Below are 16,698 nucleotides of genomic sequence, written 5' to 3'. Positions count from 1 at the left end.
ACAGCTGTTTTCAAAGTGCTTGGATTTTTGGCCACATATCATATATAGGCTTAGTTTTATCTTACAAAGAAATATTCAAGTCATTTTGATTTGACATGATATCACACAGAAATGCTGCATTCCTATAGAAATATTCTTTCAATAATTCACATTGCTGATTCTGTTCATCATAAAATTTAACTATCTGTTCTCGCAGAGATAAAATTTTGGCTAACACCTGTCCCTGCAATTAGCCAGCCCACTTTGGAATGATACAGCAAATCCACACTGAATACCCCATCGTTCAACTTTAGCCTGTCATGAAACTGACAGTGCCATGTTGCAGTTGTAGGACTATAGTTAACAATACTTAAAACTTGTTGCAAAGTGCCATTTAAAATAGTAGCTTTAGCACAGAGATTTTGCTGATGCAAGATACAATGAAAAGAAATGAGAGCATCTGGATCTGTTGATACTCTTTTATCTGTGCAATAAACACTTCATGTTTTCCTGTCGTGGAAGGTGCACCATCTGTACGTACACTCACTATATTTACCAAGTTCAATCCAACTTCATGACATTTATCTTGAAAGTTGTTGAAGATATCTAGTCCCTGTGTTCTGTTTGCAAGAGTGCCCAAAGCGAGTAACTCTTTGTAGCAAAGAAAATCATCTGTTATGACACAAATGAAGCATAAAACTTGTCCGAGTCAGTAATATCAGTTGATTCATCCAAAGTGATTGAAAAATATATATTTTCCTTTTGAAGTATTGCATGAACTTGTTGTGTTAAGTTCAAGGCTAATTCATGCTGCTGATCAGTTATGGTGCTCCTTGAAAGAGGCAGGTGTTTGTACTTTGAAATGTTTTTTGGGTCTAAGCATCTTACAGCTTTGACAATGCATTCTTTCACAATTTCTACATCACTGAATGGCTTCCCTTTTCCCCAAGTATATAAGCTACTTTATAAGTTGCTTCAGTGGCATTATTTCCAGGTCTTATTGCTGCTTGAAAGAATTGTCTTTGCTTTTGCTTTTCATCTTTTAATTTCCGCAATACAATCTTTTGCACCTCTCCCTCTAATTTAAAATATTTGTGGTCCATATGAGTGTTACAATGCTGATGAGCATTGAATTTCTTTAATGTTGATATTGCAGTATCACAAAGTAAGCAAACCATCTTATCTTTAGCGGAAACAAGATAATATTGCAATTCTCAATCCTCATTAAAAAAATCTGTTTTCTTCCTTCTGCATTCTCTTGGTCTTCTTTGACATGATGGGCTGTCAAGCAGACAGAATTAATAAATACTGTCGAGCTGTGCAACTATTCACAAATTCCACTTCAAACAGGAACACAGTGCACTGTTGTTAAAAGCTGATACCAGACTGGGTAGCCGAACCCCATGAACTCTTGCCAACCAGCCTCCTGCGGTAGTGGCACCAGACAGGTGGGGAAAGTTAGAACTAAATCATGAGTGTAGCAGCCGTCAATTTGGCCCTCACGGCTGACTAATGTTCTAATTCTGCCAGTCAGTCTGGGAGGATTATTTCGTTGAAACTTATTTTATTCTTTGGTATTTTAAATATATTCATTTTAAAAGTAAAATAAAAAATATTAAGAATGAACAAAAATGTATTAATAAACATAAAAGGATTTGTTCTGTAAAATTTGGATTCAGTCGAAAGGCCACACTTAAGGACCCAGAAGGGCCACACGTGGCCTTGGGCTGCAGGTTGCCCACCCTGGATTAGTCCCTGCAAGAACAAGTTGTTCTGAAGCGAGGGTGCCCCGATGGTCTGCCCCTCACGGGTGTCCACGTCCCCTCTGCCCTGCCACCGTGCCATGACACAGCACAAAAGCCCTTGCCAGAAGCCAGCAGACCTGGTTCCAGGCTCTCAGACTTTCCAGCCACCAGAATTGTAAGCTAAATAAACCTTTTCATTATAATTATCCAGCCCCAGGTATTCTGTTACAGCAACACAAAACAAACTAAGACACCCTGAAAAGTTATTCATTAAGTGATTCTCCATTTTGGGCACCTCAATTACAGCATGAAACCCCTCACTGATTTTTTGTTTTTACTTAAAATACTGAAATAATCCCAATAATAGGCTGATTTTTTAAAAGCTCTCTGAACTCCATTTCTCAAAAGGCTCTCCAATCTTGTACTCTGCAATAACTCAAATCCAAAGCATCAGTGTGGGAGCCGGGCCGGCCATTCCTCATCCAGAGACGCAGCCAAACCTCTTCTCCAGAGCTCGCCAGGGCTTCCCGGAGCTGCACCACCGCGGACAGACGAGCGCTTTAAATAGCTCAAGACCTGCCCGCTCCTAAGCACCAGGGGTTTTTGACTGAAAACATTTCTTAAAGTCTGTCTTATTTCTTTACTATCATAACTTTTTTTTTTTTTTTTTTTTTTTTTTGAGACAGAGTCTCACTGTGTTGCCCAGGCTAGAGTGAGTGCCGTGGCGTCAGCCTAGCTCACAGCAACCTCAAACTCCTGAGCTCAAGCGATCTTCCTGTCTCAGCCTCCCGAGTAGCTGGGACTACAGGCATGCGCCACCATGCCCGGCTAATTTTTTCTATATATATTTTTAGCTGTCCATATAATTTCTTTCTATTTTTAGTAGAGATGGGGTCTCGCTCTTGCTCAGGCTGGTCTCAAACTCCTGACCTCAAAGGATCCACCCACCTCGGCCTCCCAGAGTGCTAGGATTACAGGCGTGAGCCACCGCGCCTGGCCTATCATAACTTTTTATCACAAAATGTAGAAAATAGAGATAAAATAAGAATACCGAACCTGTCTAAGCAGCAGGGCACAGCTGCCTACCGACCTCCCACTCCCTGAGTGACTCAAGAGGTGACCAGCCGGGCTCTGCTCCCAGGGGAGGAGGCGGTAAAGCCTGGACTTAGTTTTCATGTCATTCTGTTCATGCGTCAATCCCAGCCTCTCTGTCCCTAACAGAATTTGATCCAAAGACAGAACACTGCAGAGGCAAGGACGGCGAGCTAAGACCCCTGAATTCTAGTTCCAGCTGGCAATAAACTTTCTATGTGACCTTGAGCGTGTCACTTTCCCAATGAAAGATGAGCAGCTTGGAGGGAATTGTCCCCAAGTCTCCTGCCAGTGCCGCGCCAGTTAGGGTCCATCAGGAAGGAGGCAGCCGGCACGTCCAGACTGGGCCGTTTGAGAGGAGAGTGACACGCGACCACTTACAAAGACTAGAGCTGGGAGTGGGAAACCACAGAGCCCGGTGCCCGCCCTGGAGGAGGTGCCACCGCTGCCCCTAGAGCGTAGAGCCGGGAGCAGTCACTGGAGCGCAGGGACAGGGCTGCGTGGAGAGCGCCCGCGGCGGGATGCAAGGCCAGCCTCACTCTCGTCCCTCACTCCAGGGACTCTCCTGGCCCACACCCAGCTGGACGGCCGTGATGCTGCGGAGACCAGGCAGGAGCAGCGCCCCGGGCGCGAGCGGGCTGGCTGGGAGGGAGAGCAAGTCTGGAGGGGCAAACAAGCTTTGCAGCCGGACTCGGTACACGGTGGCCGCGCGATTGCACTGCACTCCGGCGGCGGTGCTCACTGAGGACTGGATGTGTTTACTTACGGTCAGCCACATGCTGGGCTCACCCATCCGTGAATGTTTTTTCCGGATCCTCGGGGGGCTGGGAGGCCTGACCACAAAGTTCACGGGAGGGATAAGCTAGGCCGAGGGCGCTGGACGCGGGTTCCACTGGGGCCTGGGGGCTCCTGGCTCTGGCGGTCCTGCCGCTGCTCAGAGGCCCCTTGGGTCTCCTCCCCGGTCTGCTGCTCGCGTCTCCACCGTGGCAGGTCCTAGTGCCACGGGGACGCTGGACCTGTTAGGGGAGAAGAACGATGCTTTCCCCAGCCCTGGTGCTCACGACCGCGCAAACGTCTGCAGCTTCTGTGCACAGCCGCCACCACCCTGAACAGAGACCGGATTTGCTCCCGAGCAACACGGCGTATTAGACTGAGCCGCCAGCTGCGCGCCAGACTCTGCGTTCCGTGAACAGAGTGTGTCTCCTGTCCCAGCGTCCTCGGAACAGTCACAGAATTGACCACACAGGACACCACAAAACAGCAACAAGTTTTAAAGTGTGGAAATAATGCAGACCACATTTCCCGAGCAAAATGCAATAGAATTATTAATAAGCAAAAGCGAGCAGAAAATCTACTTGGAAATTCAGAACGTATTCAGGTTTGATAACTATCCACCTAAAAAGTAAGTTAATTTCAGACAATTTTAACATGTGGAAATCAGAAATGTACATAACAATTCTATCAGAACTGGAAAAATTCTGTGCTTATTAGAAAAGGCATAGTCTTCAACCCTGTCATTACTAAACAAGAAAGAGTGAAAATAAACTAATTAAGCATTTTTAAGAAGTTGAGGGGAAAACAAGACAAATCTAAAGAAAGACATAGAAAGAATTTGATAAACATATAGGTGTATATTAATGAACTAGAAAAAGAATAGAATTGACAAATAAATTGAAAGGCTTAATAACATGATTAAAACTCTTATAAAAAAAAGATAGATAATATAAAACCACAAAATCAGCACCTAAAAAAGGGGAATTAATACACATGGAGAAAATTATAAGAATTTTAAGAAAATATTTGGTAGACCTATGCAATAAATTGAGAAATGTAAATAAATTATCTCAGAAATTATAAATTACCAACATTGATTCAAGAAGAGATAGAAAAACTAAATACACCAAGGATAAGGTAAAAATCCTCCATGACTAAGTGGGGTTTGTCTAATAAATACAAGAATTGCCTAAATACTGGGAAATGTCTTGGTGTGTTCCAATTGTCTAACTGCCAAGCCAAACAGAGGAACTAAAATTTTAGAAATGAGTAACTCAGGCCAATAGTAGCTTAAAAAATAAATATATAAATAGTAATCATTTTCCTATATACCAAGAATTGCCAGTTTTAAAAAATAGGAAAGGCCGGGAGCAGTGGCTCACGCCTGTAATCCTAGCACTCTGGGAGCCCAAGGAGGGAGGATCGCTTGAGGTCAGGAGTTCGAGACCAGCCTGAGCAAGAGCGAGACCCCGTCTCTACTAAAAAGAGAAAGAAATGATTTGGACAGCTAAAAATATATATATAGAGAAAAAATTAGCCAGGTATGGTGGCACATGCCTATAGTCCCAGCTACTCGGGAGACTGAGGCAGGAGGATCACTTGAGCCCCGGAGTTTGAGGTTGCTGTGAGCTAGGCTGATGCCACAGCACTCTAGCCCAGGCAACAGAGCGAGACTCTGTCTCAAAAAAAAAAAAAAAAAAAAGTAGGAAAAAAAACATATTTCCAATGGTAACCACAAAACATAAGATATCCAAAAACAAATTAGATAAGAAATATGTAAAACATACACAAAGAAAAGTGTAAAATTCTATCAAAAGATTTTAAAGAACAAGAATTGGAGTGATGTACTTTTTTTCTTGACTAAGAAGACAAAACATTGTAGAAGTATTCATTCTTCCTAAACTAATAAATATTTTCAATGTAATTCCCGTCAACATCCCAATGAGACTTCTTTGGAACTTGACGAATGAGTAATGAATTCTTCTCAAAGAGCACATGCATACGAATATTCAGGAACATTGCAAAACAGAAAAGCAATGCGGGTGTCTCCGCACTGCCAGATTTCAAAACGGCGCTAAAGCAAAAAGAAATACACTCACGTGTTGCTGGTATGGGAGCCGATGGGCGGAACAATGGGACAAAAAGTAGAGTCTGGAAATAGTCCTCAGTACAGGCAAGAATTTGGAATACGACAAAGACGCTACTTCATGTCAGAGACAGAGTTGGGACTATTTGAAGTGGTGTTAGACAACGTGCCGGCCATTTGAGAAAAATTAATAATAAAGCCAGTCCCTAACCTCTGTCCTTTCTCTACAGTAAATTCCAAATGAATTTAAATGATTAATGGAAAAAATAAAACTATAAAAGAAAATATGGGCAAATATGTTTCAGTCTTGGAGGAGCCGCACAAGGGAAGGGGGATTGAAACCAGAAACCGTAAAGACAAAGACAGACGTGTCTACACTCAAATGTGAAACGTGTTACCATCCACATACGCAGATACAGGTATGTAGAATTAAAAGACAAGCAACCAGGGGAATAAGCCCATCACAAGAAGACAAATACCGGCGTATGATTCCACTTACATGGTACTTAGAATAGTCAAATTCATAGTTACAGAAAGAGGTTGCCGGGGCTGGGGAGGGGGACGGGAAGTTGAAGGGTAAGAGTCTCAGCTGTACAAGATAAAAAGAATCCTGGAGATGGTTGGCTGAGCAACTTTATGAATGCATTTAACGCCCCCGACCTGCACACCTAAAAATGGTTAAGACGTAGATGCTGCGTATATTTTACCACAGGGAAGAACACAAGCAACAAATTGCAGAATTATTTGCAGCATGTGTGACAGTCAGTGGTTAATACCCCAATATGTAAAACACTGTGATAAATCTACAAGGATAATACAAACACATCTGCAAAAAAGATATAAACCAAAAATTCAAAAAAGAAGAAATGTGAATGACTAAACATTCAAAAATATCTAACTTCTCAATTAGAACAAGTGAAAATCAATACAAGAGAAGATATCACTTTGCCCTTTCAAAGTGGGCAAGTATTACAGAGATTCACAATATCAGTATCCAGGGTTGATGAGTGGGTGGAGAAACAAACTGTCCCAGCCCCTGCTGGTGGCCATCCTGGGGCAAAGTCCCCTGGACATCAAGTACGTCCCTTTAACCCAGAAATGCCATTTTCGGGAATTCACCGTAAGAATGGAAAGTGAAGCATTATTTCCGAAAACTATGAATCGAAGACGACCTAAATGCCTAATCAGAAAAAATCAGTTAATTAAATTTGTAATAATATGAAAAATGTCCCCACATACTGTTAAAGAGAGAGCAAGAGATTGAGGTTATAAATTAGCATGTATGTTAGGCGCCCATGTTGGTAAATACATAGAAAAATTTACATAGAAAAAGATTATATTAAAAAATCATTGGAGGATTTATCTCTTCACTGTGTTTATTGTCTTAATTTTTTACAGAGAAACTGCATTCAATGTACAATCATTTTCTTTACACAAACAAGTCTTGGCTCAGACAATCTGTAGTCACCGGCTGGAAAATGGAGGGGTGACCCCGGTGTCTGCGTGTGCGCTGGGCAAAGCCAACCGGCTGAGCCCAAGCGGGGGCGGTGAGCCGGGCACAGCCCTCGCTGCGGAAATGCTCCGAGTCCCTGTACGCAGGTCTTCGTTTGTAAGGTTCTCTGAACCTTCCACCTGAGCTCATGGCACGCACACACACCACATGCACGCACACACATGCATACACACCACATGCACACACACACACACACACACCACATGCACGCACACACACGCACACACACGCACACACACCACATGCATGCACACACGCACACACACCACATGCACGCACACACACCACATGCACACACACACATGCACACACACCACATGCACACACACACATGCACACACACCACATGCACACACACACGCACACACACCACATGCACGCACACACACGCACACACACCACATGCATGCACACACACACCACATGCATGCACACACCACATGCACGCACACACATGCACACACATGCACACACACGCACACACACCACATGCATGCACACACACGCACACACACTGCATGCATGCACACACACACACACCGTGCCACCCAGAGACTTCCACACACACAGCAGACGACACACGTATCTCACACACTGAACGTCCTCACAGGCCGGGACTGAGAGTCCACCAGACCCACGAACACCCACCTCGGCCAGTGCAGCCCCCAAGCCCCATCCAGAGCCCAGCAGAAACCCCTCTTGGGGACTCACTCGGCAGGACTTGAATTCGGTGATGTCCCTGTCACTCGCTAGCCATTTCTAAATGCAGAGATCAAACCCACCACAATAGTCCTTGATTCCCCCTCTTGGCTCCTCACCTACAGAGACCTCAGCCTGGAGGGCTGGAAGTCAGGGTGCCCGGTGAGCCAGTTCCTCGGAACCAGCTGTCCCAGCTCCTCTGTTGGACTCTGGGCACGGGGTCTCCGCCCTGTGGGCCTCTGTTAACCCTGGTTCAGAGTCTTACTGGGAGGGTGGAACCAGGCAAAGCGCAGCCCAGAGGCACTGACGACACTCGGTGCACACCTGCTCCACCCCTGGGCGAGGTGGCTGCAGGCCTGCTGGACAGCATGCACGAGCTGGAGTGCTCACGTCTCGCAGCTACGGCAAGGCATGCCCACCCCTCCCTGGCACCCCTCACCCCAGCCCAAGCTGGGGCCAGCCTGGCGAAGGATGTCTCCTTAGCCAGTTACCCCAAGCAGCTCCCAAGGGCCCTGAGCTCTCAGTGGACCCAAGGCGAATGACAGCAGAGGGCCCGACCGCGGCTCTGCTGGGGCTTCTGTGTGTGGAGACTGGAAAGAAACCCGCATGCACGCAGCAAGATGAGCGTAAACACACTGCCAGGGCTGCTGCCCCTCCCCTCCCCAGCATGGCCTGGCCTGCCGGGAGCTCCCGCAACTCCAAGACCAGCTCAAGGGGTCGCTCAGACTCCCAAGCCAGCTGGGGGGAGTGAGTGAGTCCAGAGGGGATTATCTCGACCCGAGCTTTAGAGCCGCGGTTCTCAACCCTGGCTGAGCACTGGCACAACCTGGGGAGCTCTGGAAAGCACAGGTGCCGAGGTCCCACCCTCAGAGATTCCGACTGAACTAGCCCCGGCTGCAGCCTGAGCACAGAGGTTTTCAAAACCTCTCCAAGTGCTTCCAAAGTGCACCATGGTTGCGACACACCAGGGCTGAGTTCTTTTGCTGATTGACAGCTCTGATCGGAACCTCCTCCCCAGACCCAAGGGGAAACAGTATTTCTCCTGCCACACTAAGGCCCAGACAGAGAAGGGAGCCCTGGGCTGGTCTGTGCCCCACAGGCAGGAGCTGCGCTTTGCTTGTCACCGTGCCCCGCAGCCCATGCCTGGCACAGACTAGGGGCTAAGTAAACACTGGTGGAATGAAATGAAATGTGTGTGGCGAACGAGTGAGTGAATCCCACCCCTTCCCACCTCATGAGTGCCCTGAATCTTCTGAAGTGCGGTCTGCAGCCCAGCAGCTTAGCGGGGGCTGTCGGAAATCAGGCTCTCAGGCCCTGGCCCAGGTCCACTGACGAGGCTCCGCCCTTTAACCAGCCCAGGTGACTCACGCACCTGACCACATCACCAGTTCCACCACGTGTCAGTGGTTCCCCCGCCTCACTGCACATTAAAATTACCCCCAAAAGCACACAGACCACTGATGCTTTCGTGGGTGCTTGCTAAATGTCCCCAGGCAGTGCCACTGTAGCAGGGGTCTCTCTGCCAGGGCAGCCTCCACGCGGGCCCAGGCTCTGGCCCACCGGGGAGAGCCGCTCCCTGACCACCCGCCCCCTCTGAGGATAAAAGCCGGCCCCCTGCAACCAGGGCCCCCACCCAGCTCTACATAAACCTCCAGGACAGACCACCCAGTCCAACTCCAAGCTGCCACTTCTTAGCTGGGCACCCTGAGCAACTCCTCCATGCCTCAGTTTCCCCCATCTGCACAATGCTTTTGGGTTGCGTGAAGATTAAATGGCTTAATTTGATCTAAAACACTTAGAACAGTGCCCCTTCCCTGAAGTCTTCTCGGCCTCCGTAATGGGCTTCCTAGAAAAGTTTAGATGAGGAGAGCCTCAGTCCCGGAATCTGCTTCCGAGCAGAGAGCAGGCGGGAGGCAAAGGCGGTCACCGTGCAGGGAAACAGGACCCAACGAGGCGGCTTAGCCGCGCCGCTCTTTCTTTCCACTACTTGTGAGGAAAAATCTGCATCGCCGATGCCTTAGAGTCCCAGCTGGAGTGAGGGCCCGAGAGGGAGGACTGAGGCTACCGAGGCTGGTCTGTCCTGCAAACGTCCCCGCGGAGCACGGGCCTGCCTGCGCCATCGCCCAGGACCCGCGGCTCATTCCTCCACCGCGGGGCCTCCCCATGGGTCCCCTTGACCTGCCCAGGGCGACCTGACTCCCCAGTCCCTTCCCCAGCACTCCAGACCAAGGAGTATGTGTGTGTGTGTCCCCGTGTGTGTCTGTGTGTGTATCCCTGTGTGTCCGTGTGTGTGTCCGTGTGTGTGTCTGTGTGTGTCCCTGTGTATGTCCCCGTATGTGTCCGTGTGTGTGTCTGTGAGCTTGTGCGCCCGCGTCTGTGTCCGGGGAGGGGTGTCGGGGAGGGGCGTCCGCAGGTGCGTGCGGAAAGCCGGTGCCCTGCCTCCCCTCCCAGGGTGCGCGGGCGCCCCTCCCGCAGCGAGTGCGGGGCAGGCACTGCCGGTGGGCCCAGCCTGGCCTCTGCGGCAGCTGGCGGCGCGCGCTCCCTGCTCCGCGCAGCCCCCAGCTCGCCTGCGGCCCGCGCGCCCTCCCGGTGCAGCATGCGGGCGCTGTGACGTTCTCGGATAAATGCCGTGTAACTGTGTAGGCGAACGGGAGCTAAAAATAAGAACGGAAAATCTATCATTAAGGTATCATTGCGCCAGCGCAGCTATTTGAAGGCTCCCATGGTCCCCGGCGCCCGCGTTTGAAGCCCGCCTTCAGGCTTGGGGGTATTTGCAGAAAACTCCCAGCAGCGGCTCGCCAGCCAGACCTGGGGTGCAGGGGGTGGCGCTGGTAATTATGGCAACGCTCAAAATAAAATAAAATAAAATAACACCGAAGCTCACCTCGCCCTCCCCACCTCACCTCCTGCGCGGTCCTTGGTCGCAGGAAGCCGCCCGGGGGGGGGGGGGAGGGGGGGAGGGACGGCGGGCAGAGGCCGAGAGGGATGAGGCTCGGCCAGTTACGCACACACCAGGACTGGACGCTCTTTCAGACCCATCTCGCCATCCACCTTCCTCCATCCACCTTGGATCAGAAAAACAAAGTGCCAGGGAGAGGCTTTTGGGGAGAAAATGACAACTGGGACTTAACCCCAGGGCGCGCGCGCCGCGGTGGGGAGCAAGGAACTCCGGGATGGCGAGCCTCCTGGGCTCCGCTGGGTTAAACGAAAATTGATCCGATTTGCTTTTTAACACCCGAAGGAGGAAGGGAGACCAGGGGAGGAGGGCAGGACTTGCGTGCGCGTGTGCGTGTCTGGGGAGGGGAGGCGCCAAGGTGCAGCCTGCGCGGCTCTGCGCCTCGGCGGGCTGCGTGCGTGTCCCTGTCCGCGCTGCTGAAACGGGCTCTTCGAGGGATCGCGTCACATGACTCCGCCTGCCCCTCGCCAGCGCGCAGATCGCCGGTCCCCCAGTTTGCCCGGCGCCGGGGGAGGGTCGGGCGGCATCTCCCGGGCCCGGGGCTCTGCGGCGCGTAGAAGCGGCTCCAGCGGGGAACGGTACATCTGGATTCACCAAGCCGCGGCCCGGCGCCAAATCCCGGAGCGCAGATATTTGGGGGGAGGGGAGAGCGAGGGGGAGCGAGCGAGCGCCAGAGAGAGGCAGCGCGGCGCGCACGGACGGGGGGCTGCGGGGTGCCGCGCGGAGAAGATGTAAGTGCTGGGGTCTCGCTGCCTCCGAGCACCATGCAGAAGGGCATCCGGCTGAACGATGGCCACGTCGCGTCCCTGGGGCTGCTGGCGCGCAAGGACGGCACGCGCAAGGGCTACCTGAGCAAGCGGAGTTCGGACAACACAAAATGGCAAACCAAGTGGTTCGCGCTGCTGCAGAACCTGCTCTTCTACTTCGAGAGCGACTCGAGCTCGCGGCCCTCGGGGCTCTACCTGCTGGAGGGCTGCGTCTGCGACCGCGCGCCCTCCCCCAAGCCTGCGCTCTCGGCCAAGGAGCCGCTGGAGAAACAGGTGAGGCAGCGGCGTCCTGACCTCCTCGCGTCCCAGCCACGGCCCCCGGGCTTGGGCCTTGGGCTGCCCAGTGGCGCCGAACTTTGGCCCCTGGAGGCTGTCGGCGCCCTGAGCATCAGGGGGTCTGGGTCCTAGTCGGCGTGCGACCCTGCGGCGGGCAGAGGGGGCAGGGACTGCGGACGCGGAGTAGGTGTGGGCTGCGGCTGCCCTTCGCCCACTGAGCCCCTGGGAGGCGGGGACAAAGGGGCCCAGACCCGAGACGCCCCGGGGCAAACGAGTACGAAGGACCAGAGACGAGACCCACGTCCAGCCAAAATTGGTGCTCCCAACCCCCACCTCCTCCCGCCAGCGCTCCTAGCCCAGATCCACTGCCCCGACCAGGAAGGTGCCGTTGCCCGCGCCCAGGCGCGGGGAGGGCACGGCGGAGGCGTCCGAGCTGCTGGCCCAGGCGGCCTCCCTGCGGCGGGGGCGAAGGGCAGCCTGCACTAACTCCCCTGAGCTGGGGCTGTGGGGCCACAGGGGTCGGATCGGTACCCTCGAGCGTGGTGGGCTTACGAGGAGCCCAGGGGCTCCGGGACCGCCGTGACGCGGGCAAGGGCCAGGGCTGCTGCGGAGGCCGCGGGGCAAGTGGGTGCTGCGCTCCTCCCCCGGCCCTGCGCCGCTGGAGCGCTGCGCTCTGCTCCGAGCTGCGCTGCGAGGCTCCAGGGCCGGTCCTGGGTCTGCCGGGGACGGTGGGTGGAGGGAGGGCAGGCGCCTTTGGCCAGGGGAGCACCCAGAGCGCAAGGGGCAGCCTTTGGCTTGATGCGCTTTCCAGAGGCGTCTGGCCCCTGCCTCTGGAAGGTTAAGCTGACTATTGTGAGTCCTAAGATGTCACCGTTGGCAGGGACCTGACATCGTGGGGCCCAGCCGGCTGGTGACGACTGGCAGGGGACACTGGGGCCAGAGAGAGACGTTCACCTGTCCAGCGTCGCATGGGGAGTCCAGGCCACCCTAGGTTCTGAGAAGACAACCGAGATCTCAGAACCCTTGCTGCCCGCGGGTACAGACAGTGGCAGTTGAATGGGTTGAATTAAAAGCTCTCCTGAAGTCTCCCCCCAGTTGTCAGGACGGGGAGCTGAGCTGGGTGTCTGGCACATCTTTCCTTCCCTGCTGTCAGCCATGGTGCTGGGAGATGGTTTCTGGGGACTGGGAAGGTGGACAGGAATTGTCTAGGGCGGGTGTCTGGGGGTGACAAGCTGCATGGCAGGGCTCCCAGACAGCCCAGTGCGGGGGGGGGGGGGGGGGCAGGCAGCCCTGAGCTTAAAGCCCCAGTGGAGCCTTGAGGTCACGCACGGGAGAGCCAGATGCAGGGACTCTGCTCCCAGCCCTGGGTAACTTACCCCCCTCCAGCCAAAGTCCACCTGTACCTACCTCTGCCCAGCCCCGACCCCAGCCCCTCCTTCCCTGAGCTCTCACGACAGGTTCCAGAGCTGAGCTTCTGGGCCTGCAGGGAGGAGGTGTGGGCTCATAGTGTCTGTTCTCAGCACGCTGACGTGAAGACAGACAGGCCTGAGACTGAATCTCAGCTCTATGACTTCCTGGCTGTGTGACTTCAGTTAACTCACTAAACTTCTCTGAGCCTCAGTTTCAAAATCTACAAAATGTAGATAATAACACTGACCTTTCTGAGGTTTTAAGACCACTGAATTAAATAACACGTATAACATTATGCTTGCAATACATTGTAGCTGGATCTAGACAAATCTTAGCTGAATCTGAATTATACCCACCTGGACAGGGTCGTTCAGGTCACCGGATGTTAAAGCTGAATGGAACCTCAGTTTTAGGTTGTATGGCCTTCCTTCCCATTTTAAAGACTGAGAAACTGAGGCCCAGAGGAGGGAAGAGAGTCCCAACAGCACAGAGTGAGTCAGACCTAGAATTCACCCGGTGCCTAAGAATCCCTGACAGCGGGATCCTACGTGGACTCCGGATTGCCCAGCTCCGGGCTCAGGCGTGGAATCCCACGAGCAGCGAGTCGAGTCGCAGGAGGGACGTGGAGGACATGAGCACATGCTCGGAGCCGTGCCCCCATCACTGCTGGTCGGGGTCCCGGGCCTGTCCACTGAGGACAGAGCAGGGTGGGGAACGGCAGGCGGTGGGTGGTCTGCGGCTGCCGGACCAGGTGCCGCCTCCTCCCGTACTTCCTGTGTGTCCCGTTGGACTCCAGAGCAGGTTTAGCTCCTGTGGGAAGACAGGTCCTGCCCCTTTGGCCTGCGCGTGTGCGCGCGAATTCATAGCTGTTTCTTGTCTGAGCCTCTGAGCAAGATGGTGGCACCAGCAGCTGCTCCGTGTTCCCCTTGCCCTGGGCACCCCATGGCATGAACCTGGCGTGGGAGGGTCCCCAGGCCACGCTGTGACCAGGTTTGGGCCCATAGGAAGCCGGACTCGAAAGCTGCCCGCACACGGCAGGCTGCCGGAGTTCCAACTCTGTTTGAGTAGACTGGCCGGTGTTTGTGGAGACTTGGATTTAGCAGGATGTCGTTTTCACCCGGGTCCAAGCAGACAGCTTCCTCTCTTAAGGGCCAGGGCTGGTTTCTGAAGGAACAGAAACCACGTCGTGGCCGGGAACCCCCAGTGGCTGGGCAGGCTCAGGGACCAAGCACGCGGTGGACGCACGGGAAATGCTCGCTGAGCGGGACTTGTTCTCCTCTGGCTAGTAAGTCTGGTAATTCCATGTTTTATATCCTGAGGGTGACTGGGTGCTAGGCCCTGTGCTGTGTCCTCGGCCTGAGAAGCTGATTGTCACAGACCCTGAGCCCCTGGGGAAGATACCGCACCCAGTCAAGATGTTGTCACAGCGGAATATGCAAGGCGCTCTGGGGGCCCAGGCCCAGCCTAGCGTGCTGTGGTCTCCTCTGGCTGCACCCACCCTGGCCTGGCTGCACCCAATGCAGCCTCATGCCCAGGGCTCCGGCCTGAGAATCCCAACGCCCCATGAGGTCAGATGGGCACAGCCATGCCGCCATGCCCCTGACAGCGGCCAGGCACTCCCTGGCCTGGACCCTGCTTGCTGGGTCCTCACCTCCTCTCCTCCCAGCCCTGCAGCCCACACACCAAAGGCCAGGGTGCTGTCCACTAAGAGCCGGGGTTCAGCTTGCTCAGCCGCTGGCCCTTGGTGCTCCGTACCGTGGTTTGGCCTGGAGCCACCCCACACTGGCTCTTCCCTCCCTCCTTCCGGGCTCCCTGAAACACAGCTTCCAGCCCCAGCTTCTCCGCCGGGAACCCAGCCAGGCCCACCCAGCACTGCTTCCCCCCAGCCAGGCGGGCTCTTCCTGACGCGCTTGAGGCAGAGGGAGGCGGACAGATCCCTGCAGCCGGAACCCGATGTGGGCGGAGGCTCCAGAGGCCGGGGGACGGGGGTCACTTAGTACCTGCTGTCCACCGGCTGGTGCCCTCCCCGGAGACGAGATGAAGCCTCACCCCTGGCCATGTGCGGGGCACAGCGCCGACGGCCCGGCAGATTCCCAGCCCCAGCAGCCCTGAGGCTGTGAGTGTGCCACTTCACAGATGAGGAAACAACTTATCCGTGGCCACCCAGCCGGGAGGTGACAGAAATGAGATCTGTCCTCGGGTCCCTCGCTGTGCAGTGATGCCGCCGTCACCCCACAGCACACGCTCCTGGGTGTGGCACGTTCAGCCTCTCAGCCAATCACAGCAACGCAAACCTGAACGTAGGAGAGCACGGTCGCTCTGAGAGCAGCAGTCCTGGAACACAGTGCCCTGGGACACTGGCGCACGGGTGGCACCTGCAGCCCAGACTGCGGGTGTCTGCTTGTACCTGCGAGAGCCAGGCCGCCCCACAGCCGCAGGCCAGGTCCTCCCCGCGGGTGTGGGGCCCCCGGGCTGGCCGTGCGGGGTCCTCATCTCCCACCCAACCCCCAAACGTTCCTAGAGTTGAAATGAGGCTGAAGGAGGCTCAGCAGTTATGCCTTGAGTGGGACACGGGGGCATCAGCTCCTCGCCCCCGTTTGGTGGCAGCGGGGTGATGGCTGGAATCAGATTGTGCGCGCACAGGACCAAAGGAAAATCTCACATCGTTTATTCACACAGCAAACATCTGGGCTCCTGGGGCAGGAACGTGCTCTGTCCTGCAGGTACAGGAGAGATGGAACTCAGTGCTTGTCCCCAGTGCACCCCACCGTGTCCCCACATGCTGGCATCCTCCCTCCCGAGGAGCCGGACCCCCCTGCCCTGCCTGGCTCAGAGCAGCCCCGTCCGCACCCCCATGGCCCCACCCCATCCCCCGCTGCACCAGCAGCCAGGGCATCTCTTCAAACGCACATCAGACCCTGGAACCGAGCCCTGAAAGTGCCGGTCACCCCTGTTGCCTTTGGAAGAAAATTCAAACTCCCAACCATGACCTGGAGGACCCAAAGAGATCCAGGCTCTGCCGGCCCCTCTAACCCAGACCCCCATCCCATTCCCCTCCTTCCTCACCCTGCTCAGGCCACAGCCCCCCAGCCCCGCGAACGCCTCCTCTCCCTTGTCTCGCAGCCGTGGCTGCTCCCCCCGCCTGGACGGTCTCCCACCCACAGGGCCGTCCCGGCCCAGCTCCCGAGTGGCCTGCAGGTCTCAGCCGGCAAGCCGCCTGCCCCGCCGCGGGCACACATGGCCCTGTGATCTGCACTCATGTCACCTGTCGCAGTCTGTGATTACTCCTGCATGGGGTGGCTGGTTGTGTGGGATCGTAGGCACCAGGAGCAGGAGGCCAGCTAGGGCAGGGGACTCATCCGGGCTGTGGGACCAGGCGTCCAGGTGAGGGGCGTGGAGGC

General features: G+C 54.2%; 1 protein-coding gene across 2 annotated transcripts in view; it reads left to right on the top strand.

The window, feature by feature from the left end:
• Window positions 1-11,608: 11,608 nt before the first annotated feature.
• RASGRF1 (Ras protein specific guanine nucleotide releasing factor 1) overlaps window positions 11,609-16,698 on the top strand; it is an 82,887-nt gene continuing 77,797 nt past the window's right edge. For both annotated transcript variants that reach the window (XM_069466515.1, XM_069466516.1), the window contains exon 1: window positions 11,609-11,884. In XM_069466515.1, the coding sequence (XP_069322616.1) occupies window positions 11,609-11,884 (276 nt within the window). The remainder of the gene's footprint in view (window positions 11,885-16,698) is intronic.

The sequence above is a fragment of the Eulemur rufifrons genome, chromosome 3, assembly GCF_041146395.1.
Source record: "Eulemur rufifrons isolate Redbay chromosome 3, OSU_ERuf_1, whole genome shotgun sequence".
In the NCBI taxonomy this organism is placed as follows: Eukaryota; Metazoa; Chordata; class Mammalia; order Primates; family Lemuridae; genus Eulemur; species Eulemur rufifrons.
This window is presented reverse-complemented; position numbering and strand designations above follow the sequence as displayed.